This window comes from Scyliorhinus torazame, chromosome 2 (assembly GCF_047496885.1).
Source record: "Scyliorhinus torazame isolate Kashiwa2021f chromosome 2, sScyTor2.1, whole genome shotgun sequence".
Lineage (NCBI taxonomy): Eukaryota > Metazoa > Chordata > Chondrichthyes > Carcharhiniformes > Scyliorhinidae > Scyliorhinus > Scyliorhinus torazame.
In genome coordinates, this window is record NC_092708.1 from 149,457,426 (window position 1) to 149,484,325 (window position 26,900).

General features: G+C 51.0%; 1 protein-coding gene across 1 annotated transcript in view; it reads left to right on the forward strand.

Annotated features, from left to right (window-relative positions):
• Nucleotides 1-13,045, forward strand: part of ankar (ankyrin and armadillo repeat containing) — a 397,884-nt gene extending 384,839 nt beyond the window's left edge. The window contains exon 23 of the mRNA XM_072494724.1: nucleotides 12,695-13,045. Within this exon, the coding sequence (XP_072350825.1) occupies nucleotides 12,695-12,771 (77 nt within the window). The 3' untranslated portion in view covers nucleotides 12,772-13,045. The remainder of the gene's footprint in view (nucleotides 1-12,694) is intronic.
• The last annotated feature ends 13,855 nt before the right edge of the window (nucleotides 13,046-26,900 follow it).

The window sequence follows — 26,900 nt, forward strand, 5'->3', positions numbered from 1 at the left end:
TCTCCTCCTGCATTCCCGGTCCGTGAGGTCCTGGTATGACTGCCGGGGCCGGCACACACAGGGCGTCCTCGGGTGCCTCCGTTGCCGTGGGGCCGCGACGTCCTCCTGCCCCTCCTCGTCCTGTCGGCCAGGTGTCCCTCCAGCCTGGGCGGCTGCCGCCTGCCCCTCTGCGGCAGCCTGTGCCGCCTCTCTGGCACGCTCCTCCTCCTCCTCCACATCCAGGGCAACATGTCCTCCTCCTCATCCAGGGCAACATGGACATTAGCGGCTGCCGCCACGGCGGCCAACATCGCTGGATGATCGGAAAACATGACGGCCTGGTTGGGGGGGGGGGGTGGGGGGTGAACGACGACATGTCATCATTGCCCATATCACCTCCTTCCCCCCAGCCAGGTGGCATGGACCGCATGGGTCCAACTATTGGAGGCTGGCACCTGGCCAGGTGGACCAACTCACTTGCCCCCCATCCCCCTCCCCGGCACGGACCCCCCATCCCCCTCCCCGGCACGGCCCCCCCCCCCACCCATCCTCCTCCCCGGCACGGACCCCCCCCATCCTCCTCCCTGGCACGGACCCCAATCTCCTCCCCGACACGGACCCCCCCCCATCCCCCTCCCCGGCACGCCCCCCCCCCCCCATCCTCCTCCCCGGCACGGACTCCCCATCCTCCTCCCCGGCACGGACCTCAACCTCCTCCCCGGCACGGACCCCCTCCATCCCCCACCCCGGCACGGACCCCAACCTCCTCCCCGGCACGGACCCCCCCCCCCATCCCCCTCCCCGGCACGGACCCCAACCTCCTCCCCGGCACGGACCCCCCCCAATCCCCCTCCCCGGCACGGACCCCCCATCCCCCTCCCCGGCACGGACCCCCCATCCCCCTCCCCGGCACGGACCCATCCCCCTCCCCGGCACGGACCCCCCCCCATCCCCCTCCCCCTCCCCAGCACGGACCCCAACCTCCTCCCCGGCACGGACCCCCCATCCTCCTCCCCGGCACGGACCCCCCTCCCGGCACTCCCCCGGAGCCCAGCCCACTCTAACCACCCCCCCGCCGCACACACACACACACAACCCGAGACACACCTCTCCCCACACATTCAGACTGCGGCCACGCCATCGCCTGCCCAGCGGCCAACCCCCCAGGCCGTCACTCACCTCCACGCTGGTCGGCGTGAACCTGGAGCACAGGTTCACGCCGATGAAAAGGAGGTTTGATTTACGTCGACGTGAACGGTCATCACGTCGACGGGACTTAGGCCCATCCGGAAGGGAGAATATCGGCAGGCCCAAAATCGGCTGCCTTGCGCAGACCCGTGCCATTCTCCGACGTCTGCGGCGCCATTAACGCCCCGCCGACTTTTCTCCCTTCAGAGACTTCGGCAACCGGCGGGGGCGGGATTCACGGCGGCCAACGGCCATTCTCCGACCCGCTGGGGGGTCGGAGAATGATGCCCCCTATTTTGAATGACTTTCCCGAGGAAGTTGACCATCCCGAGGAAGCGGAGGACCGCCTTCTTGTCCTCCGGGATCTTCATGGCGTTGATCGCCGAGACCTTGTCGGTATGTGGCCGCACGCCCTGCTGCGAGATGTGGTCACCCAGGAACTTAATATCCGATTGACCAAATGAGCACTTGGCCCTGTTGAACTGGAGACCATGGGCGTGATTCTCCGACCCCCCCGCCGGGTCGGAGAATCACCGGGGGCTGAAGTGAATCTCGCCCCCGCCGTGTCCCGAATTCTCCGCCACCAGAGAATCGGCGGTGGCGGGAATCGCGCCGCGCCAGTAGGCGGGCTCCCCCCGGCGATACTCCGGCCCGTGATGGGCTGAAGTCCCGCCGCTGTCAACCCTCGCCAGCCAGCGTGGATTGAACCACCTACCTTACCGGCGGGGGCAGATGGCGCGGGCGGGCTCCGGGGTCCTGCGGGGGGTGCCCCCACGATGGCCTGGCCCGCAATTGGGGCCCACCGATCGGCGGGCGGGCCTGTGCCGTGGGGGCACTCTTTTTCTTCCGCTTTCGCCATGGTCTCCACTATGGCGGAGGTGGAAGAGACCCCCTCCATTGCGCATGCGCGGGGATGCCGTGAGCGTCCACTGACTCTCCCGCGCATGCGTCGCCCGGCGAAGTCCTTTCGGCGCCAGCTGGCGTGGCGCTAAAGGCCTTTCCCGCAAGCCGGTGGGGCGGAAATCACTCTGGCGCGGGCCAAGCCCCTCAAGGTGAGCGCGTGGCCCCTAAAGGCGCGGAGTTCCGCACCATTGGGGCGGCCCGACGCCGGAGTGGTTCCCGCCACTCCATTACGCCGGATTCCCCCGCCCCGCCGGGAGCTGCCGTGAATCCCGCCCCCGCCGTGGCCCGAATTCTCCGCCACCAGAGATTCGGCGAGGGCGGGAATCATGGCGTGCCGGTCAGCGGGAATCGCGGTGGTCGGCGGGCCTACCCCCGACGATTCTCCGCCCTGCGATGGGCCGAAGTCCCGCCGCTGTCAACCCTCGCCAGCCGGCGTGGATTGAACCACCTACCTTACCGACGGGGGCAGACAGCGCGGGCAAGCTCCGGGGTCCTTGGGGGGGTGCGGGGCGATCTGGCCCCGGGGGGTGCCCCCACGGTGGCCTGTCCCGCGATCAGGGCCCACCGATCGGCCGGCGGGTCTGTGCCGTAGGGGCACTCTTTTTCTTCCGCCTTCGCCATGGTCTCCACTATGGCGGAGGTGGAAGAGACCCCCTCCACTGCGCATGCGCGGGGATGCTGTGAGCGGCCGCTGACGCCAAAAGCCTTTCCCGCCAGCCGGCGGGGCGGAAATCACTCCGGCGTGGGCCTAGCCCCTCAAGGTGAGGACTTGGCCCCTAAAGACCCGACGCCGGTGTGGTTCCCGCCACTGCATTACGCCGGATTCCCCTGCCCTGCCGGGTAGGGGAGAATCCCGGCCCATGTTCATGAATTCTCTGGAATACCCTCTTGAGGCGAGCTATGTGTTCCTGGGGCGTTGTGGACCAGATAATTATGTCGTCAACGTATACTCGTACCCCCCTCGATGCCCTCCACCATCTTCTCCATGATGCGGTGAAATACGTCGGAGGCAGATATGATCCCAAAAGGCATCCGGTTGTAGCAGTAGCGACCAAACGGGGTGTTGAACGTGCACAGCCTGTGACTGGACGTGTCCAGCTGTATTTGCCAAAAGCCCTTGGAGGCGTCCAGCTTAGTAAAGAATTTGGCATGAGCCATCTCACTGGTCAACTCTTCACGTTTTGGTATCGGGTAATGCTCCCGCATGATGTAGCGGTTTAGATCCTAAGGGTCAATGCAAATGTGAAGCTCCCCTGACGGCTTCTTAACACAGACCATGGAGCTGACCCAGTCTGTTGGCTCTGTGACCTTCAATATGCTGCCCTGGTCTTGGAAGTCCTGTAATTGCTTCTACAGACAATCCTTGAGGGGTGCTGGCACCCGGCGTGGTGCATGAATTACAGGGGTGGCGTTCAGCTTGAGCAGGATTTTATATCGGTATGGGAGCGTGCCCATTCCATCGAATACGCTGTGGTACTGCGTGATAATCTATGTCGGCTTGCAAGTTTACATCAGGCGAGGCCGTCACCGGTGATGATGACATGGTGTGGACTCGCTGAACCAGGTTCAGGAGCTTGCAGGCTCGAGCACCAAGCAGGGATGCTCTTTCAGGCCCGACGATTTCTAACCGCTGTGTTGCCTTGATCGCCTTGTTGGATACCCCTAGTTGACAGGAGCCACTGGCAGCTGTGGCATTGCCATTGTAGTCAAGGAGCTGGCAGGCCGGTGGAAGAATGCTTGGTCTTGCAAGGATGGTGTCGAGGTTGGATTTTGAGATGAGCTTCGCTGATGCGCTGGTGTCCAGTTTAAATCGGATGCGAGCCTTGTTAACTGTGAGGACAGCACACCACTCGTCGTCGGGATCCACACTGAGGATCGAGAGGCGTTTCGCCATTGTGGTGGAAGCCAGCGCATATGTTGTTATGATGCCCACCCGGTTTGGGGACTTGAGGCACTCAGCATCAGGGTCTGTTGGGCTGTCGGGCTCGGAATCTGGCATGCCTTGGTGTATCGAGCGGACACTTCTGCGTCGCAGCTGGGGTCGCTGGCTGCTGAGCGGTGGAGCAGATCTGCAAAAGGCTGCGTAGTGGCCAAACTTGCCACACTGTCGACACCGGCGTCCTTTTGCCGGACATTGCCGCTTTAAATGGGCGGAGCCACAATTCGGACACGTCACGACGACAACGTCAGCGTGTTCCGTGCGCCATCACGCATGCGCAGTGCAGTCAGTTGACGTACGCACCTGCACTGTCGGGTTGTCGGGCTCGTCGTCCACTCAGTCGTGGCGCACATGCGCAGGGACCCGGGAAAAGCGCGCGAAACGGCCACTCTCCTCGATGCTCAGGCCCTGCATTTGTGCAATGGCCTGCACCCGCTCCGCCTCATAGGAGGCCAGCTTTGCAGTTTCTGCCGCCGTGAAGTGGGAGTAACGATTCTTTGCATGCTCATGGACAACGCACGTCTTGATAGCGACAGAGAGGGTCAACTGTTTCACTTTCAGGAGCTGCTGCCGAAGGGAGTCGGAGTGGACCCCGAAAACGATCTGATCCCGGATCATGGAATCAGCCGTCGAGTCATAGTTACATGACTGCGCTGGGATGCGGAGATGGGTCACGAAGGACTGAAAAGGTTCATCCTTACCTTGAAGCCTCTGCTGGAAAACATACCGTTCAAAGCTCTCATTCACCTCAATGTCGCAGTAGCTGTCAAACTTCAGCAGGACTGTTTTGAATTTCGTTTTCTCTTTGCCGTCAGCGAACGTAAGAGAGTTGTAGATGTGGATGGCATGGTCCCCCGCAGTGAAGAGAAATAGCACGATCTTCCTGGCATCCAATGCTGCTTCGAGGTCGGAGGCCTCGATGTACAAGAAGAACTTTTGCTTGAAGATTTTCCAATTGGCACCGTGGTTGCCGGAGATGCGGAACTGCGGAGGAGGCTGGATGTTTTCCATTTCACCGGATGGCTGCTTGCTGGTCAATGCTGATTTACTCGAGGTAGGTCCGTCAAGATCAGTATCACTCTGGTACCATGATGTGTTAGGCAGGTAGGTTCGATGTGGACTGCACTCGATGCAGGGAAGCTAGAAACAGACGTCTAACACTGGAGAAGATCCAACACTGTTTTATTCAACGATAGAACTGATATACATATTCAGCTGTGGGTCGACACTATACTGCACTGACTGGAGACCTTGTAGTGGCCTGACCAGGCTTACTAGCTACCGCATGGTGTTTGCACTTGCTAGCTCGTGGACTCTGACTGTCTCAGTGGCTGGGTCCCTAGAGAGCGGGAAACCTAGTGCCCTCTGGCTTTATAGTAGTAGTGTCCTGTCTGGTGATTGGCTGCACTGTGTTGTGTGCTTACTGGTCATCCTGTGTGTCTATCACGGCCTGTCTGCATCTCATTATATACATGAGTGGATATGATGACATGTAGGACATTAATATAATATCAGGACGAGCAGGGGTCCTAACACTGACCCCTGGGGAGCCGCACTATACATTTTCTTCCAGTCTGAAAAACATCTGTTAACCATTTCTCCGTTTTCTGTCACTAAGCCACTTTTGTAGCCATGTTGCTACTTTTTCTTTTATTCCCCATGAGATCAAACATTGCTCACAGGTCTCTTATACAGCACTTTCTCAAATGCCTTTTGGAAATCAATTTACACAACATCAACAACATTATCCTTATCAACCCTTTCAATTACCTCATCAAAGAACACGCGCAGGATAGTTAAATACAGTTTTCCTTCAACAAATCCATGCTGGCTTTCCTTAATTAACCCATTTTTCCCAAGTCACTATTAATTTTGTCCTGAATTATTGTTTCTAGAAGGTTCTACATCCAGTTTTGAACATTTGCAACTCTATAGTCGTCTTTCACCACCCCTGCGTCTAAGGATGACTGGAAAATGATGTCCAATGCCTCCACACTTTCTACTCTCGCTTGCCACATTATACTCGGACGTAATTCCCTCAGGTTTTGATGCCTTTTCACCTTTAAGTACAGACAACCTATCCAATACCTCTTCCTCATCAATTTTAGATCTTAAAATGTCTAAGCTACTGTGGTAGACACCACTAGTGATATATTGTATGTATTACGGCACTGCCCGCGTATTACAAGTACTATGGTAAATCTCTGCCTGCTGGCTCCTCCCAGCAGGTGGCGTATAAAAGTGTACGCTCTCTTGCGCTGCTTCCATTCTGGTTCCAGCTACAGGAGGCGCAACATCTTGTGCAATAAAGCCTCGATTGTTTCACCATTCTCGTCTTGTGGTAATTGACGGTACATCAATTTATTGCACAAGATTTTAAAAGATGGATCTCCTAATCAAGCCTGATCGTCTGCAGCTGAGCCCTCACGCAGCCAACGCCACGTCTACCTTCGACCACTGGCTAGCCTGCTTCGAAGGCTACCTTAGAGCAGCCACTGAAGAACTCTCGGACCCACAGAAGCTCCAAATCCTCTACTCACGGGTGAGCCCTGAAATTTTCCCCCTCATCCAGGATGCGCCCACCTACTCAGAAACGATGACGCTCCTAAAGGGACATTACGTTAAACCGGTGAATCAGGTATACGCCAGGCACCTTCTGGCCACGAGAAGATAACACCACGGGGAGACTCTGGATGATTTCTTGCGGGCCCTACAGATCCTTGGTAGGAACTGTGACTGCCAGCTCGTCTCAGCAGTACAACACACCGAACTATTAATTAGAGACGCTTATGTCACGGGCATGAAGTCTACGTACGTCCGCCAGCAACTATTGGAAGGGGGTACGTTCGATCATGCGGAGAATAGGCAGCTTGCAAATTCACTAGAAGTGGCCTCCCGTAACCTGGAGTCCTACACCCCCGACCGCGTGGCCCCCTCCTGGGCATCGTGGGCCCCACCAGCTGCCGACTCCAGCTCACCGCAAGCCTGCCCCGCGCAGCAGCCAGCCAACTCTGGGGGGCCCCAAGTCTTATTTTTGTGGACAAAGCAAACACTCCAGGCAGCGCTGACCGGCACGGAGCGCGACCTGCAATGTGTGTGGGAAGAAAGGACACTTTGTTTCCGTTTGCCAGGCCCGGTCGGTCGCCGCTGTTTCCAGGCCCGGCATTTCTACACCCCCCCACGTGCGGCCCAGAGGCGCCGCCATCTTCCCCTCTGCAAGCCACGTGCGGCCCAGAGGCGCCGCCATCTTCCCCTCCGCAAGCCACGTGCGGCCTCTGGGCGCCGCCATCTTTGCCTCCCGCCATGTCCGCCCCATGGGCGCCGCCATATTCGGCGCCATCTTGGACCGCTCCACAGGACCCCTGCTCGTCTGGCCATTCGCTGCCTACTGATACCTCCGCCACCGCTGATCAGCCCGGGACCTCCCAACATCTCCCGCAGCTCGCCTCCATCACCCTGGATCAGTCTCGGCCCCGCAACCTCGCGACCACTACGACGACGGTGAAGATCAATGGGCACGAAACGACCTGCCTCTTTGACTCCTGGAGCACAGAAAGTGTCATCCACCCCACTACGGTAAGGCGCTGCTCCCTCCCGGTACAGCCCGTCACCCAGAAAATCGCCCTGGCTTCCGGATCCCATTCCGTTGAAATCCGGGGGTACTGTGTCGCGACCCTCACCGTCCAGGGCGTAGAGTTCAGCAACTTCAGGCTCTACGTCCTCCCCCATCTCTGCGCTGCCCTGTTACTAGGCCTTGATTTTCAATGCCATCTCCAAAGCCTTACTTTGAAATTTGGCGGACCCCTGCCCCCCCTCACCGTCTGCGGCCTCACAACCCTTAAGATTGGCAGCTAAACGTTCCAGGATTTAGATGTTTCAGGCGGGATAGAGGGGGATGTAAAAGGGGAGGCGGCGTTGCGCTACTTGTTCGGGAGAATATCACAGCTGTACTGCGGGAGGACACCTCAGAGGGCAGTGAGGCTATATGGGTAGAGATCAGGAATAAGAAGGGTGCAGTCACAATGTTGGGGGTTTACTACAGGCCTCCCAACAGCCAGCGGGAGATAGAGGAGCAGATAGGTAGACAGATTTTGGAAAAGAGTAAAATCAACAGGGTTGTGGTGATGGGAGACTTCAACTTCCCCAATATTGACTGGGACTCACTTAGTGCCAGGGGCTTAGACGGGGCGGAGTTTGTAAGGAGCATCCAGGAGGACTTCTTAAAACAATATGTAGACAGTCCAACTAGGGAAGGGGCGGTACTGGACCTGGTATTGGGGAATGAGCCCGGCCAGATGGTAGATGTTTCAGTAGGGGAGCATTTCGGTAATAGTGACCACAATTCAGTAAGTTTTAAAGTACTGGTGGACAAGGATAAGAGTGGTCCTAGGAAGAATGTGCTAAATTGGGGGAAGGCTAATTATAACAATATTAGGCGGGAACTGAAGAACATAGATTGGGGGCGGATGTTTGAGGGCAAATCAACATCTGACATGTGGGAGGCTTTCAAGTGTCAGTTGAAAGGAATTCAGGACCGGCATGTTTCTGTGAGGGAGAAGGATAAATACGGCAATTTTCGGGAACCTTGGATAACGAGAGATATTGTAGGCCTCGTCAAAAAGAAAAAGGAGGCATTTGTCAGGGCTAAAAGGCTGGGAACAGACGAAGCCTGCGTGGAATATAAGGAAAGTAGGAAGGAACTTAAGCAAGGAGTCAGGAGGGCTAGAAGGGGTCACGAAAAGTCATTGGCAAATAGGGTTAAGGAAAATCCCAAGGCTTTTTACACGTACATAAAAAGCAAGAGGGTAGCCAGGGAAAGGGTTGGCCCACTGAAGGATAGGCAAGGGAATCTATGTGTGGAGCCAGAGGAAATGGGCGAGGTACTAAATGAATACTTTGCATCAGTATTCACCAAAGATAAGAAATTGGTAGATGTTGAGTCTGGAGAAGGGTGTGTAGATAGCCTGGGTCACATTGAGATCCAAAAAGACGAGGTGTTGGGTGTCTTAAAAAATATTAAGGTAGATAAGTCCCCAGGGCCTGATGGAATCTACCCCAGAATACTGAAGGAGGCTGGAGAGGAAATTGCTGAGGCCTTGACAGAAATCTTTGGATCCTCACTGTCTTCAGGGGATGTCCCGGAGGACTGGAGAATAGCCAATGTTGTTCCTCTGTTTAAGAAGGGTAGCAAGGATAATCCAGGGAACTACAGGCCGGTGAGCCTTACTTCAGTGGAAGGGAAATTACTGGAGAGAATTCTTCGAGACAGGATCTACTCCCATTTGGAAGCAAATGGACGTATTAGTGAAAGGCAGCATGGTTTTGTGAAGGGGAGGTAGTGTCTCAGTAACTTGATAGAGTTTTTCGAGGAGGTCACTAAGATGATTGATGCAGGTAGGGCAGTGGATGTTGTCTATATGGACTTCAGTAAGGCCTTTGACAAGGTCCCTCATGGTAGACTAGTACAAAAGGTGAAGTCACACGGGATCAGGGGTGAGCTGGCAAGGTGGATACAGAACTGGCTAGGTCATAGAAGGCAGAGAGTAGCAATGGAAGGATGCTTTTCTAATTGGAGGGCTGTGACCAGTGGTGTTCCACAGGGATCAGTGCTGGGACCTTTGCTCTTTGTAGTATATATAAATGATTTGAAGGAAAATGGAACTGGTCTGATTAGTAAGTTTGCAGACGACACAAAGGTTGGTGGAATTGCGGATAGCGATGAGGACTGTCAGAGGATACAGCAGGATTTAGATTGTTTGGAGACTTGGGCGGAGAGATGGCAGATGGAGTTTAATCCGGACAAATGTGAGGTAATGCATTTTGGAAGGTCTAATGCAGGTAGGGAATATACAGTGAATGGTAGAACCCTCAAGAGTATTGAAAGTCAAAGAGATCTAGGAGTACAGGTCCACAGGTCATTGAAAGGGGCAACACAGGTGGAGAAGGTAGTCAAGAAGGCATACGGCATGCTTGCCTTCATTGGCCGGGGCATTGAGTATAAGAATTGGCAAGTCATGTTGCAGCTGTATAGAAACTTAGTTAGGCCACGCTTGGAGTATAGTGTTCAATTCTGGTCGCCACACTACCAGAAGGATGTGGAGGCTTTAGAAAGGGTGCAGAAGAGAATGTTGCCTGGTATGGAGGGCATTAGCTATGAGGAGCGGTTGAATAAACTCGGTTTGTTCTCACTGGAACGAAGGAGGTTGAGGGGTGACCTGATAGAGGTCTACAAAATTATGAGGGGCATAGACAGAGTGGATAGTCAGAGGCTTTTCCCCAGGGTAGAGGGGTCAATTACTAGGGGGCATAGGTTTAAGGTGAGAGGGGCAAGGTTTAGAGTAGATGTACGAGGCAAGTTTTTTACGCAGAGGGTAGTGGGTGCCTGGAACTCGCTACCGGAGGAGGTGGTGGAAGCAGGGACGATAGTGACATTTAAGGGGCATCTTGACAAATACATGAATAGGATGGGAATAGAGGGATACGGACCCAGGAAGTGTAGAAGATTGTAGTTTAGTCGGGCAGCATGGTCGGCACGGGCTTGGAGGGCCGAAGGGCCTGTTCCTGTGCTGCACATTTCTTTGTTCTTTGTCGATCCACCTTCACTGTTTGCGAACCTCACCCCGGACTGCAAACCCGTCGCCACTAGGAGCAGACGGTACAGTGCCCAGGACAGGACCTTCATCAGGTCGAAGGTCCAACGGCTTCTGCATGAGGGGATCATTGAGGCCAGCAACAGCCCCTGGAGAGCTCATGTGGTGGTCGTAAAGACTGGGGAGAAGCACAGGATGGTCATTGACTACAGTCAGACCATCAACCAAAGTGTTTGCCTTCCCCAGGAAGTCCGACTCCGGGTTCTCGCTCCCAACATGGCTGACAGTTCCTGGACCCGTCCTCCTCTGGAAACATGTGCGGAGCCATAAATCGGACCCCTTGGTCGAGAAAGTCCACCTCCTACATGCAAACCCGCAGTACGCCTACGTGGCACACCCTGACGGGCGCCAAGACACAGTGTCCCCACCCACGACCCCCGACCTGACACCACTCCTCCCCCCCCCCCCCCCCTCCGTGTTGCCTCATTCACCCCTGTGCCACCCACCCTCCCTCCAGCGAACCTCACCGCAGCCCCCACCCCAGCAGGATCCGTCCTCCCACTGGATCCACTCAGGGATGACGAAGATGAGGACAACACGCTCCCGGAGTCTCAGGTGACCACGTCGGCGCCCACATCACCACCAGGACTGAGGCGATCATAGCGGAGGGTCAAAGCCCCTGACAGACTTAATCTGTAATGTTTTTGTCACCCCCGCCGGACTCTTTTTTTTAAACAGGGGGTGAATGTGGTAGATACCACTAGTGATATATTGTATGTATTACGGCACTGCCCGCGTATTACAAATACCATGGTAAATCCCTGCCTGCTGGCTCCTCCCAGCAGGCGGCGTACAAATTCTGGTTCCAGCTACAGGAGGCACAACATCTTGTCCAATAAAGCCTCGATTGTTTCTCCATTCTCATTTCGTGGTAATTGACGGTCCATCAGCTACCTCTTCTTTCACTATAATCTGTGCTCCTTGATAAAAACAGATGCAGAATATTCACTTCATACCTCAGCCATGCCCTCGCCCCATGCATAAATCCACATTTTGGTCCTTATTTGGCTCTACTCCTTTTAACACTCTTGAATCGAAAACCTTTTGATTCCCTTTATGTTAGCTTCCAATTGCCAATTTCTTCTTGTACTCTCTTTTTGCTCTCATTTGCTCTCATTAGGCATTATCCACCTAAGGGCAGTTTCCTCCACCGTATTTTTAGAGTCACTGAAAAGAAACGTTATGGGGCGGGTCTCACTGTGTCGCGTTGACGGGTGGACTATGATTGAGCCTGCCTTGCCAGCAACTTAGTCTGCTAAAAATCGGAGGAACCAACCCCTCCCTTACACAGAGCCCTATCCATGGAACTATGTGCCACCACGGAGCCCCCACTCCCACGGAAGCCCCCAATCACAGAACCTTTCCCATGGAACCCCCCCTTCACGGAATGCCCCCTCCCCCCACACCGTGGAACACCCACCCAACACCAGCCCACGGGAACACTCCCTGGCACTGCACCCCGAATCCTGACACTGCAGTTCCTGGGGGGTGGGTGTGGGGGCTTTGCCAAGTGCACGTCGTGAGGGATCTGTCACCAACGTGAATAGACATCCTCAAGAGGGTCCATCAGGCATAAAGGGTTGATAATGATAATTAAATTAATTCGAATGGGGATAACATCATGTCTTGGGCAGGGAGTCAGGACAATAGCTACAGAAAATCCCGCCAGCGTAAATGCTGTTTTGGGGCTCCCCCTAAGTTTTTTGATGCAATCATTACTGTCAAATTTATTAATTATATTCATGTCAATGGGATGAAAGCTTTGTCAGTGAATATAACACTCCCATAGCACTTAAAGAAGAACAAGACATTTTTCTTGTTATCAAAGTTAACTTTCCGTATCGCAACCAACACTATGAAAAGCAGAATTACTGATTTTTCATCTCACTTCTGATACTTTTTCCTGCCTTTGCCTATACAATAGTCACCAAAATAATGTTATGGATTTTAAGTAAGGTGTTATATAATTGCAAGTTTTATCATTCAGGTAGAAAATGATTTAATTATCTGATCACTTTTTTTGTTTTAATCACAGTGAGATTAAAAACAGCGAGTTGTCCACATGAACAGAAAAAGATGATGGCTTTACGATCAAAATCTGCTCCCAGATGAAAAATCTAGGACTGCTGAACCTAATTTGCTGTTTCTGGAAAAAAACAAGTTCATCTTTCAAAAAGAAAAGGAATGAAGCAAAAATAATTCAAATTAATCTCTGGTCAGGCTATTTGCCTCTAACTTTGGAATTTAAAGAGAATGTCAAATTTGCTGCAGTGTTACTCCTGTTCATCTCAACAGCAAAGTCCATAAAAATCTTTCAATATATTACCATTTTCAAATTGAAGATGTGTCATGCAAAATGTTCTTTTCGATTGTTATGATTTTCCCTTGCAGATAACTCTGCACCAATTAAAGTATTATACTTCCAAGTTATCTAATTTCTTGTGGCTGAAAGATCTTGGGATACACAGTGTAACAGAGCCTCATCACAGTGGCCTTGAAATTTGGCTCCATAACTCCACTGGCTATAAAGATGCCAGGGCAGGCATGCCCTGTGTACACCAGAAGTGTGTAGATTATGATTTCAAACGCTGAGTTGCCACATAGTCTGCCATCTTGGAGTACACGGGTCCAGATAACACCCGCTCTTAATCACTCCCAAGCATTTAGCTGCACAAGGGAGTCTCCCACCTGTGCTACTTAAAAGAATCACCGGGCAAGATTCCGATGAGGGGCTTTTGATTTTCCATTGTTGATGCAGAGGTAATGGATTACTGTTTTAGGATTAATGGAGTTTACAAACATTTTAGGTTTACAAGTAAGTGCTGCTGGATTTTGACATGGTGGTCAGAGGAAGTGGTTGGCCTGTCAGGAGCAAAATGGGGCCATAGCTGCTGTTTGATTTGGGCTGCAGCATTAGTTGGAAACAGAGCAGATAAAGCAGACAAAGGAATCTGTGCAAAGAGGGAGGAGGAGAAGCACACTCAATAGATGGCCCTACAATCCAAGGGTCTTCAGAGAGCACGTCTACTTCCACCACAGTGAGGATCAGTGCCTGAGGCATCTATGTTTCACCATGGAGATTGTGGCTGAACTGTGCCAACACAGAAAATACAGTGCAGAAGAGGACCTCCGGCCCATAATGTCTGCACCGACTCATGAAAAACACCTGACCTACCTACCTAATCCCATTTTCCAGCACTTGGCCAATAGCTTTGAATGTTATGATGTGCCAAGTGCTCATTCAGGTAAAGGATGTGAGGCAACCTGCCTCTACCACCCTCCTAAGCAGTACATTCCAGACGTCACCACCCTCTGGGTAAAAGGTTTTTTCCTCACATCCCCCCTAAACCTCCTGCCGTCATGACTAAGTTTTCAACTGAGGGGAACAGCTGTTCCCTATCCACCCATCCATACCCCTTGTGCACCTTGATCAGGTCACACCTCAGCCTTCTCTGCTCCAACAAAAACAACCCAAGCCTATCCAACCTCTCTTCATTACTTAAATGTTCCATCCCAGACAACATCTGGTGAATCTCCTGCACCCTCTCCAGTACAATCTCATCCTTCCTATAATGTGGTGACCAGAATTGCACACAGCATTCCAGCTGTGGCCTCACCAAAGTTCTATAAAACTCCAACATCACCTCCCTGCTTTTGTAATCTATGCCTCGATTGATAAAGGCAAGTGTCCCAAATGCCTTTTTCATCACCCTATTAACCTGCCCTCCTGCCTTCAGAGATCCATGGACAAACACGCTAAGGTCATTTTGTTCCTTGGAACATCCCAGCATCATGCCGTTCATTGAATACTCGCTTATCAAATTTCTTCTTCCGAAGTGTATCACCTCACACTTTTCAGAGTTAAATTCCGTCTGCCACTTATCTTCCTGTAACCCAAGACACTCAACCTCGCTGTTAACCACCCAGCCAATATTTATGTAATCTGCAAACTTACTGATCCTACCCCCCACGTAGTCATCTATATCATTTATATAAATGACGAATAATAGCGGACCCAGCACAGATCCCTCTGGTTCGCCATTGGACACTGGCTTCCATTCACTAAAGCAGCTGTTTGTCATCACCCTCTGTTTCCTACAACTAAGCCAATTTTGAATCCACCTTATCAAATTACCCTGTATCCCATGTGTATTTGCCTTCTTTATAAGTCTCCCCTGTGGGATCTTGTCAAAGGCTCTGCTGAACTCCATAAAAACTACATAATTGCACTAATCTAATCTACACACCTGGTCACTTTCTGAAAAATATCAATCAAATTTGTTTGGCATGACCTCCCTCTGACAAAGCCATGCTGACTATCCGTGATCAAACCTTGCAGCTCCAATAGGAGATAGATTCTCTCCTTCAGAATTTTCCCCAATAGTTTTCCTACCACTGATGTGAGACTCACTGGTCTGTAGTTCCCTGGCTTATCTCTACAACCCATCTTAAATAGTGGAACCACATTAGCTGTTCTCCAGTCCTCTGGCACCTCCCCCATAACCAGAGAGGAATTAAAAATTTGAGTCAGGGCCCCTGCAATCTCCCCCCTCATCTCCCACAGCAGTCTGCGACACAATTAATCTGGACTTGGATAATTTGTCCACTTCTAGGCCTGCCAGCGCTTCCAATACCTTGTCAGTCCCTACATCAATTTGCTCAAGAATCTCACAGTCTTTCAAAGTCTCTCTCCCTGATTTCCACACCTACCTCCTCATTCTCTTGGGTTAAGACAGGTGTGAAGTATTTGTTCAATGTCCGTCCAATGTCCTCTGGCTCCACCCACAAATTCCCCCCTTGGTCCCTAATGAGCCTTACTCTTTCCTTGGTTATCATCTTCCCATTGATATACTAATAGATGATCATGGGACTTTCCATACTTCTACTAGCCAGAGTTTTCTCAAATCCCCTCTGCTCTCCTAATTGCTTTCTTCAGTTCTGTCCTGCACTTTCTGCACTCCACTAATGCCTCTGTTGATTTACTCCCCTTCTCTTTTCCTTATCGTATCCCGAATATCTCTGGTCATCCATGATTCTCTACGCTTGTTACTCCTTCCTATCACCCTAGAGGGAACATGTTGGGCCTGTACCCTCCCCATTTCCTCTTTGAACACCCCCTCATTGTTCTTCTGTAGATTTCTCCACAAGTCACTCTTCCCAGTCTACCTTGGCCAGATCCTGCCTTATTTTACTAAAATGCACTCTTCCCAATCCAAAACTCTTATTTTGCAACTTGTCTATTTCTTTGTCCATTACAAGCTTAAACCGTATCATCCATAACAAGCTTAAATTGTAGCATGTTGTGGACGCTATCACTAAAATGTTCCCCACCAAACCGTCAATGATCTGTCCACTTCATTCCCCAGAATTAGGTCCATCACTGTGTCGTCCATTGTTCGACCTCTGCATATTGACCTTAAAATGTTCTCCTGTATACATTTTAAGAACTCCACTCCATCTAAGCCCTTAACGCTATGACCATCCTAATTAATGTTGTGAAAGTTGAAATCACCAAATATTGAAATCACCCGATTGTTATTATTCTCCATACATTGTGCACATACTTGCAAATCAATTTCCCACTGTCTATCTGGGGATCTATAATAAATATCTCACAATGTTGCTGTCCCTTTTTTATACCGCTCCAAGATACCAGCGCGATTCTCTTGCCACGTTGCGCTCAAGCGAGAGCATAACGTGGCCGGAGAATTCCAGGAGAGGCCTCCAGTGGATATCCCGACAGCCTCCGTGCCTCACTGAATTCACCCAAGTCCCGGGAGATAGCGATGTCGGAGCTATGCCCAAAAGAGGTGGGGCTAAACGATGCTCACGGAAGTATGCAGCACAGTAGCACAGCAGTTGCTTCACAGCTCCAGAAACCTAGGTTTGATTCCCGGCTTGGGTCACTGTGTGGAGCCTGCACGTTCCCCCTGTGTCTGCGTGGGTTTCCTCCGGGTGCTCCGGTTTCCTCCCACAAGTTCCGAAAGACATGCTGTTACGTGAATTGGACATTCTGAATTCTCCCTCAGTGTACCCGAACAGGCGCCAGAGTGCGACGACTAGGGGATTTTTACAGTAACTTCATTGCAGTATTAATGTTAGCCTACTTGTGACACTAATAAAGATTATTACTGGTGTATTATTATTAGGTCGTAAACCTACATACGACCTACCTGCCTGGGATCCACCAATCTCCGTCGATTCTCCGGCCTCCCCAGGGAGGCTGCAGCCGGGTACTGTTCAGCACTGGTCCACACAAATGTGGACCAGGTGTAATGGCTTCCAGGGGGTCTCCTGGGCCATCAGAGAGGCCTGGGTGGTCAGGGTAAGTGCAGACTGGCTCCCTGGCCCTCCCCCTGGAACGTGGACACCTTGGCACTGTCACCCTGGCACTGAGAGTGGAGGGGGGTGTGGGGATTGGGAGAGTGGCACCATCGAGGATGGATTTTGTACAACACATTAAACACTTTTTCGCAAAACCATTATGAAATCTCTGTCACTTCCTTCTGCAATGCGGGCTGATCCCCGTACCCTTTGCCCATCTCCCCTGCGCATACACCCACCTCCCCCATGGAGGCCCACATCACCAGAGGGTCCCCCATCCTCCACCGAGCACTGGGGTGGAAAGCCCAGCATCCCCAGGCTCTTTGCCCGTGAGCAAAGATGGCTACTCACCTCGTCAGCTCTCCACAGAAGCTCGTCACCAGGTTCACATTTTTCAAAAGGTGTACTTATTGGCGCCAGCCTGAGCACTTGCTGGGGAGGCCGCCGAAGGACAGGATGCCATTGGATATGGGGCCTCTTTCGTTAATTTTATGGATTCGGGGCTTAAATGGTGATAATTGGTATCTCGGGGCGAGAGCCCGATTTTGTCGATGGGAGCGGGCCGATTGCATCACAAATTGTTTGGTGCCTGGCGCGGATCTCGTTCTGGCCTCTCCCGCTATTCACCGGCCTCGTTAAGCTTGAGCGAGAGCGCAATGAGGCCGGAGAATCACGCCCAACGTCTCCACACCTTCTCCAGAACTCTCGCCTATTCCCACCAACTATTCCTGCTTAGCCTGCCTCCCATGGCCATTTGCGCTTCTTTGGCTACCAGCACTCGATTTGAGTGAAGTTATTTATGTAAGGTCCCCAAGAAGGTGAAATCAGCATTTTGTGACCTCAGAGTGAAGCTCACCAAATGCATGATATTGATATGCAGTCGTGAAACTGAAAGTTTTAAAATCTCGCTGATGGGAGCTTAATTTGGAGAGAAAACTTGATTCCAGTGCAGTGGTCTTTTAATGAGCTTGCATGAGATCGAATGCATGCAAATAGGATTCCAGACATTGTTCATCAGGAAGCTTGACCCACCTTTAACCTGCTTTGAAAATCAGGAAAACGCAATTCAAACAGTTTATCCCACTGCTGGGAAACAGATCTTTTTGCCTCCTGCCAAAATAAGTTCCCCCGCCCACCATAATTCCCATGGCTGGCATGACCAGACGATTCATCCACTGAATAAATTTCCGCATTTTTTTGTTTTTATTTTAGATTTCCTACATCTGCAGTGATTTGCGTTTGCAGCCTACTCATGCCTGGTAACTCGCCTGATCCTGACTTTATATTAGCTTCTAAGGTACACACAGTACCAGTATATGAGCTGCTGACAGCAAGTGTCAATCAAGTGACAGTGACAGTACTTCTTCATTAGATGTCTGGTGCTGCTCTTGATCTTTATGAAGAGGGTGTATAGGTGTCAGGAGAGCAGATTTGGGGTATCCAAAAGCAGAATGTAGAATGGGAGGTCAGAGTGAGGTTAGCAGCATGGGTGGAGAGGTCCATGGCCACACCATGGCGGCAGGGTGGCACAGTGGTTAGCACTGCTGCCTCACAACACCAGGAACCTGGGTTTGATTCCAGCCTTGGGTGACTGTGTGGAGTTTTCACGTTCTCCCCATGTCTGCGTGGGTTTCCTCCGGGTGCTTCGGTTTCCTCCCACAATCCAAGGATGTACAGGTTAGGTGGATTGGCTATGATAAATTGCCCCTTAGTGCCCATAGATATGCAGGTTAGAAGGGGATAAAGGGATAGGGCGGGGAAGTGGGCCTAGACAGGGTGCTCTTTCAGATGGTCGGTGCAGACTCGATGGGTCGAATAGCCTCCTTTTGCACTGTAGGGGTTCTATGGACCTGCAATTTGCATTTCATGCTAGTTGGTAAGATGAGAGTGAAGTGGGATTTAAAAAGCTGAATAAGGCAAAACATACCATCATCCTGATGTTTTTTTTATTAATCTTTCACATCATAGAGGTCACTGCCTTGGCCCGCATTTGTTGCCCATCCATAATTACCCTTGAGACGTGGTGGTGAGTTGCTGCAGTGTTGGGAAAGGAGTTCCAGGATTTTAACCCAGCAACAGTGAAGGAATGACAATATATTTCTAAGTCAGGGAGGTGTATGGTTTGGAGAGGAATTTACATGTGTTGATGTTCCCGTGTATCTGCTGCCCTTGTCCCCAGGTGGTAGAGGTCACAGGTTTTGAAGGTGTTGTCAAAGGAGCCGTGGTGAGTTGCATTACATTGTTATATGGTACACACTGTTGCCACTGTGCAACTGTGGGGGTGGAAGTGAATGTTTAAAGCGGTGGACGGGGTGCCAATCAAGCTGGCTACTTTGTCCTGGATGGTGCTGAACTTGAGTGTTGTTGGAGCTGCACTCATCCAGGCAACTGGAATATATTCTATCACATTCTTGACTTGTGCCTTGAAAATGATGAACAGGCTTTGGAGAGTCAGGAGCTGAGTTACTTACCTGAGAATTCCCATCCTCTTTCCTGCACTTGTAGTTACAGTATTTAGAATGGCTTTTCCAGTTAAGCTTCGGATCAATGGTAACCCTTGGGATGTATAAACCCCAATGGAGGGTTTCAGCGATGGTAAATGCCATTGAAAGTCGTCGAGGAGAGATGGTAGGCATTTCTCTTGTTGGAGCTGGTCATTGGCTGGTACTTGTGTGGTGCTAATGTTACTTGCCACTTATCAGCCCATACCTAAAGATTGTCCAGGGCCAGAATTGTATGTTGCTCTGACTGCTGCGTGTCCAAACCGGAAGTGCATAAAATGCATATGAAGACATTGGGCATGCATCCTGATGTCATTGTGCACTCGAGCAATATTTTAGTCAGCGCGTGCATGAGAGAGTCGGAAGCACGCCCAACAACCAAGCAGGCAATTTAGTCTATTAAGGGGTCAATTGATTGCAATTTTATGTGACCCATCTACTTTATGGTTGGCAGTGGGTTGTTGACCAGGCCGCCTTTACTTTTTTAGCTTCAGCCTCAATCCAGGGTGGAATGAAATGGCAGGGGTGAAATAACATTTATAAAAGTTATCTGGTGACTGAGGTTTGTTTTTAAATGTGCTGCCTGGACACTGCATAGTTTTTCCATCGCTATTTATTTTTCACAGATCTGCAGTTCCCTGAGTTGGCTTCAAAGCGGCTGTTCCAATGAGAGAGGACTATAGAAGTTCCAGCCTACACCCTCCCTTTTCTTGACACTCACCACCCAGGTAGTACCCAGCTTTCCAACTATCTGTTTCACGCTAGCTAACTGTTAATTGGCCAGCCAGTGTGAAATCATGTTCTGGAGCCAATTGCAACTGGAAGCGCATTTCATGCCCACTTCAGGCCCATTAAGTGTCGGCACCCAAAAGGTGAAAAATCCAGGCCCAGGTCTCTCTGCATATGGATGAGAACTATTCCAGTGTCTGAGGAATAGTGAATGGGACCGAACATTGCGCAATCATCAGCGAACACCCCCACTTCTGACCTTATGATGGACGGAAGGTTAGCGATGAAGCAGTTGAAGATGATTGGGCCTAGGATACTATCCTGAGGAGCTCCTGAGATGTCTTAGGTCTGAGATGATTGACCTCCAATAACCGCAATAATCTTCCTTCATGCTAGGAAGAGAATTTTCCTCCTGATTCTCACTGATTCCAGTTCTGCTAGGGCTCCTTGATGTCACAGTCAGTCAAATACTGTGTTGATGTCAAGGGCAGTCACTCTCATGTTGCTTCATGTGGTGGGTTCCTGTGTCTTTGGGACATGAGAAGTCTTTGGCAGGTAGGATCAAGGATAACCCTAAAGCTTTCTATAGATATGTCAGGAATAAAAGAATGACTAGGGTAAGAGTAGGGCCAGTCAAGGACAGTAGTGGGAAGTTGTGCTTGGAGTCCAAGGAGATAGGAGAGGTGCTAAATGAATATTTTTCGTCAGTATTCACACAGGAAAAATACAATGTTGTCGAGGAGAATACCGAGATTCAGGCTACTAGACTAGCAGGGCTTGAGGTTCATAAGGAGGAGGTGTTAGCAATTCGGGAAAGTGTGAACATAGATAAGTCCCCTGGGCCGGATGGGATTTATCCTAGGATTCTCTGGGAAGCTAAGGAGGAGATTGCTGAGCCTTTGGCTTTGATCTTTAAGTCATCTTTGTCTACAGGAATAGTGCCAGAAGACTGGAGGATAGCAAATGTTGTCCCCTTGTTCAAGAAGGGGAGTAGAGACAACCCCGGTAACTATAGACCAGTGAGCCTTACTTCTGTTGTGGGCAAAATCTTGGAAAGGTTTATAAGAGATAGGATGTATAATTATCTGGAAAGGAATAATTTGATTAGAGATAGTCAACACAGTTTTGTGAAGGGTAGGTCGTGTCTCACAAACCTTATTGAGTTCTTTGAGAAGGTGACCAAACAGGTGGATGAGGGTAAAGCAGTTGATGTGGTGTATATGGATTTCAGTAAAGCGTTTGATAAGGTTCCCCATGGTAGGCTACTGCAGAAAAACCGGAGGCATGGGGTTCAGGGTGATTTAGCAGTTTGGATCAGAAATTGGCTAACTGGAAGAAGACAAAGGGTGGTGGTTGATGGGAAATGTTCAGACTGGAGTCCAGTTACTAGTGGTGTACCACAAGGATCTGTTTTGGGGCCACTGCTGTTTGTCAGTTTTATAAATGACCTGGAGGAGGGCGTAGAAGGATGGGTGAGTAAATTTGCAGATGACACTAAAATCGGTGGAGTTGTGGACAGTGCGGAAGGATGTTACAAGTTACAGAGGGACATAGATAAGCTGCAGCGCAGGGCTGAGAGGTAGCAAATGGAGTTTAATGCCGAAAAGTGTGAAGTGATTCATTTTGGAAGGAATAGCAGGGAGACAGAGTACTGGGCTAATGGTAAAATTCTTGGCAGTTTGGTTGAGCAGAGAGATCTCGGTATCCATGTACATAAATCCCTGAAAGTTGCCACCCAGGTTGAGAGGGTTGTTAAGAAGGCGTACGGTGTGTTAGCTTTTATTGGTAGAGGGATTGCGTTTTGGAGCCATGAGGTCATGTTGCAGCTGTACAAAACTATGGTGCGCCCGCATTTGGAGTATTGCGGCAGTTCTGGTCGCCGCATTATAGGAAGGATGTGGAAACATTGGAAAGGGTGCAAAGGAGATTTACCAGAATGTTGCCTGGTATGGAGGGAAGATCTTATGAGGAAAGGCTGAGGGACTTGAGGCTGTTTTCGTTAGAGAGAAGAAGGTTAAGAGGTGACTTAATTGAGGCATACAAGATGATCAAAGGATTGGATAGGGTGGACAGTGAGAGCCTTTTTCCTCGGATGGTGATGTCTAGCATGAGGGGACATAGCTTTAAATTGAGGGGAGATAGATATAGGACAGATGTCAGAGATAGGTTCTTTACTCAGAGAGTAGTAAGGGCGTGGAATGCCCTGCCTGCAACAGTAATGGACTCGGCAACACTAAGGGCATTCAAATGGTCATTGGATAGACGTATGGACGATAAGGGAATAGTGTAGATGGGCTTTAGAGTGGTTTCACAGGTCGGCGCAACATCGAGGGCCGAAGGGCCTGTACTGCGCTGTAATGTTCTGTGTTCTATGTTCTATGTTCTATGTCTCTGTTTGGACCAAGGCTGTAACAAGGTCATGAGCTGAGTGGCTCCCACAGAACCCAAACTGAGCATCATTAAGCTGGTTATGAGAACATCATCCCTGGGTTCCTAAAACACCTTGGTCCACGAGCCTGCTCCTGGCTTGCCCGATTCTTTTCAAGAGTCACATATGCGAGGGAAGACTCAAAATTTTGGCTCAGGTCCAAAGTCATTGACCTCCCAAAAGCAGTCAGAGAGCCAAAAGTAAGGGTGCAATTTTCCGGAAAAAATGACAAAGTATAATATTTGGCGCAAAAATTAATGTCATTCCCATTGGCTTTAGCAGCGTGATCCGGGCAGTAACGTTTAGGCACTTGGAAGTGTTTTCTTCCCCACATGAGAAACGCCACATCTGAGGCACGAAGCGTCTATTTCGCCCACCTCAGGAGTAACCTAAGCATTTCAATGAAGGGGGTGCTGCATTTAAACAACTCCACAGCACTTGCTGTCATTCAAGCAAGGAGGATGGCAGCGAGGAAACCAGCTCTTCAATTCATAGAGGGGGCCCACATCCATATGCTGCATGCTGTGGAGAAGAGACAGGCAACAATATACCCTCAGCTGGCAGAAGATCCTCTGGCAAGGTGGTGAGGTCCCGCCTGGGAGACGGTCACAGCACTGGTTAGTACTAGCAACCTGCTAGGATGAGGGTGTAGTGTCGTAAGGAGATGAATGGCCTACTCTGTTTTGCCTGGCTAAGTGCTCCCGGTATCCTCTCTGCACTCCATTTTGCCATCACCCCTCGGTCCCACATGATGCCACCTTACAGGGCCCCAGCACCCAACCTCACACAAGGTTCCTCACAACCCCCGAGCACTCCTCAACAGAAACCCTCCTGGCTATAGCGCAGTGCCACAATGCCAGGTATCTTCAATTTCTGACCCACCAGATGGTCAGCTCACATCATCCCCATTTGTGTTCCTGCAGGAGAAGCTTGCCCACAACTGCCGCAAATGAGAGAAAATAGGTGGTGGGATGCCCGAGCTGAGGTCCTGGCTCCTTTCGAGAAGAGAGCTCTGGAACTCGCGGGGGAGTAGCAGGAGTGGACCTGTGTTGAGAGTGAGGTGGGCCTGCAAGAGAAAAGTGAGGAGCCACTGCACCTTCATCCAGATGACCAAACTCAAGTGTATTCATGTGTATTCCAAAGCTTTGACCAGGCCATGTACTAATACCATCGTCCTCGCCTTGCAAGAACATTACCCAACAGCCTTGTCTCACCACCTGTAGTGTCACACCGCCTACCCTCGACATGGCCTCGGAGGAGATGTCCAATGAGGACAGCGAAGAAGTGTCATGGCTATCACCCATAACATCCACCAGTGCAGAGACACACACCTCGGTGGGTGACCTTAGCAGGCAGACATCTGGGTCATTATCTGGTGAGCACCACACTGCTTCTGATGCACATCATGTGGAGGTGGATACATCCCAGGGACCATCAGTCAGAGGTCTGCTGGATTCCAGAACTTAGTTGTGCCCCAGCCAGGTTCTGTGCCTCTGGATATGTTCGTCCTTCAGCTGTTGGAGATGCAAAGGCAGAGCCAGGAATACCAGGAGATGGTATCAACGACATTCCTGCGGCTGCAAGGCCGAATGGAGGAGTCTCACAGCCTTCTGTCACAGGAGGTGGTGGCAACAATGCATGGCACCCAGGCCAGCACTGCAAGGGTGGCATCCACAGTTGAAAGCCATGGGCAAGAGGTCAGGTCCATGACGGGAGAACTCTGAAGCATGACTTAGTCCCTGAGGACCCAATGCTGAAGACTTCAACTCTACGGTTCAGACAATGGCAGGCCACCAGGACTGGCAGAGCCAGATAACACTGAGGCATCTGGAGCTCATTCCAGCTACCCCTCCATCTTATGGAATCACCCACGAGCACCGCCGGGAGGAAGATCCGCTGGAACACATCTGGGGCCTATCATCGAGTTACCAGCTAATCTGAATTCCATTTTCCTGAGACAGGCGGCAGTCCTGTTTGGGACATTGGAGCTGTAAGCCATGCTATGGCCTTTATATTTGTTGTCGAATTAAACCTCTTTTGGATTTAACTTCTCGGGCCTTCTGAGATTTTATAGACTTTGGATTCTGGAGTCCAACTCTTTAGCCTGTTCTCTTACTGTTTTCTGCCAGGTCTGATAGCCAGCAGATATACCACTTACGGGGAAACTATTCTTCCAGCATTCCCTGAGTGGATTGGCCATGCTAAATTGCCCTTAGTGTCCAAAAAGGGTAGGAGGGGTTATTGGGTTCTGGGGATAGGGTGGAAGCGAGGGCTTAAAGTGGGTCAGTGCAGACTCGATGGGCCAAAAGGCCTCCTTCTGCATTGTAAGTTCTACATTCTATGAATCTTGTAAGGAATCTGGTTTGAGGGCTATGGTGATGGCAGCAATGCCAATGGCTCCGAGTAGGTATTCAGGGAGCCCGGATGGTGCAGTCCACGGTGAAGATATGGAATCAATTGAGGAGGCATTTTCGGGTGGAAGGGATGTCGGTGCTAACGCCGCTGTGCGAGAATCATGGGTTTGAGCCGGGAGGGATGGATAGTGTACACAGGAGTGGAGGGAAGTGGGGCTGGTCAAGGTGAGGGATTTGTATTTGGAGAAAGGATTCGCCAGTCTGGAGGAGCTAAGGGAGAGGGTAGAGCTGCCGAGGGGTAGTGAGTTCAGGTATCTGCAGGTTAGGGACTTTGCGCAAAACGTCTGGAGGGGGTTCCCGAGGCTGCTGGGATACCCTGCTGGAGTGACTGCTGCTTTTGGATATGGAAGGGGAGGGAAGAATTGGGGATATATACAAGTGGCTGGGGGAGCAGGGAGGCAAGCGGGTGGTGAAGATCAAGGAGAAATGGGAAGCGGAGTTGGGAGGGGAGATCAATTGGGGAGCAGGGAGTGCGGCACTGTGTCGGGTAAACAGGACCTCCTCTTGTACAAGGATGAGCCTGCTACAGTTTAAAATGGTGCACAGGGTGCATATGACTTGAGTGAGAATGAGTGGGTTCTTTCAGGGGGTAGCAGATGAGTGTGAGAGGTGTGGGCGGGGACCAGCAAATCACACGCACATGTTTTAGCGTTGTGAAAACTTGGGGAGATTCTGGGCGGGAGTGTTCGCGGTCTTCGCCAGGATGGTGGTGAAGGAGGTGGACCTGGACCCTTCATTGGCGATATTTGGGGTTTCAGAAAAACCCGGAGCTCATGGAGAGGAGGAAGGCTGATATTGTGGCCTTCACCTCACTGATTGCACGGCGGCGAATTTTGCTGCAGTGGCGGTCGGCATCGCCGCCGGGGGTAGCAACTTGGTTGAGTGACCTGTGCGACTTCCTGCAGCTAGAGAAGATAAAGTATGAGTTAAGGAGCTCTTCAGGCGGATTTGAGGAAAGGTGGGGGATGTTTGTGACCGTGTTTGAGGAGCTGTTCGTCGCGGGGTGGGGTGGGGAGGCAGGGGGGCGGGGGGGGGGGGGGGGGGCGGTGAAAATCCTGACCTAGCACATTCTACAACATGACAGCATCAACTTAGTCATTGTTGGTGCAACAGCGCAATCACCTACTGCTCAAGATGCCTGCGATCCCTCTTTGGCAAGATGAACCGTCAAGCATCCCGATGACACACCCATTGCAGATGGACCAGTCTTTAAATATCTGGTTCAGCTCAATTTTTGGTCAGTGGTAAATCTGAGGATGTTGATGGTGGAGATTCAGCAATGGTAATGCATTGAAATTCAAGGGGAGATATCTCTTGTTGGAGATGTTCATTGCTTTGCATTTGTGTGGCACCAATGTTACTTGTGCACTTATCAGCCCAAGCCTGAATATTATCCAGGTCTTGTTGCATGCAGGCACTCTGCATCAGCATCAGAAGAGCTATGAATAATACTATGGAAGTAGTGTTGGGCAAGCTAATGGGGCTAAAGTTGGACAAGTCTCCTGGCCCTGGTGAAATGATCCCAGGGTACTAAAAGAGATGGCAGGGGAAAGTAGCAAATGCGCTCGTGGTAATTTACCAAAATTCGTTGGACTCTGGGGCAGTTCCAGCAGATTGGTAAAACAGCAAATTTGGCGCCACTGTTTAAAAAAGGAGGTAGGCAAAAGGTGGGTAACCAGTTACCTTAACTTCTATAGTGGGAAAATGCTTGAATCTATCATCAAGGAAGAAATAGTGAGATATCTGAATATAAATTGTCCCATTGGGCAGACACAGCATGGGTTCATGAAAGAAAGGTCATGTTTAACTATTTTACTGGAATTCTTTGAGGACATTACGAGCACA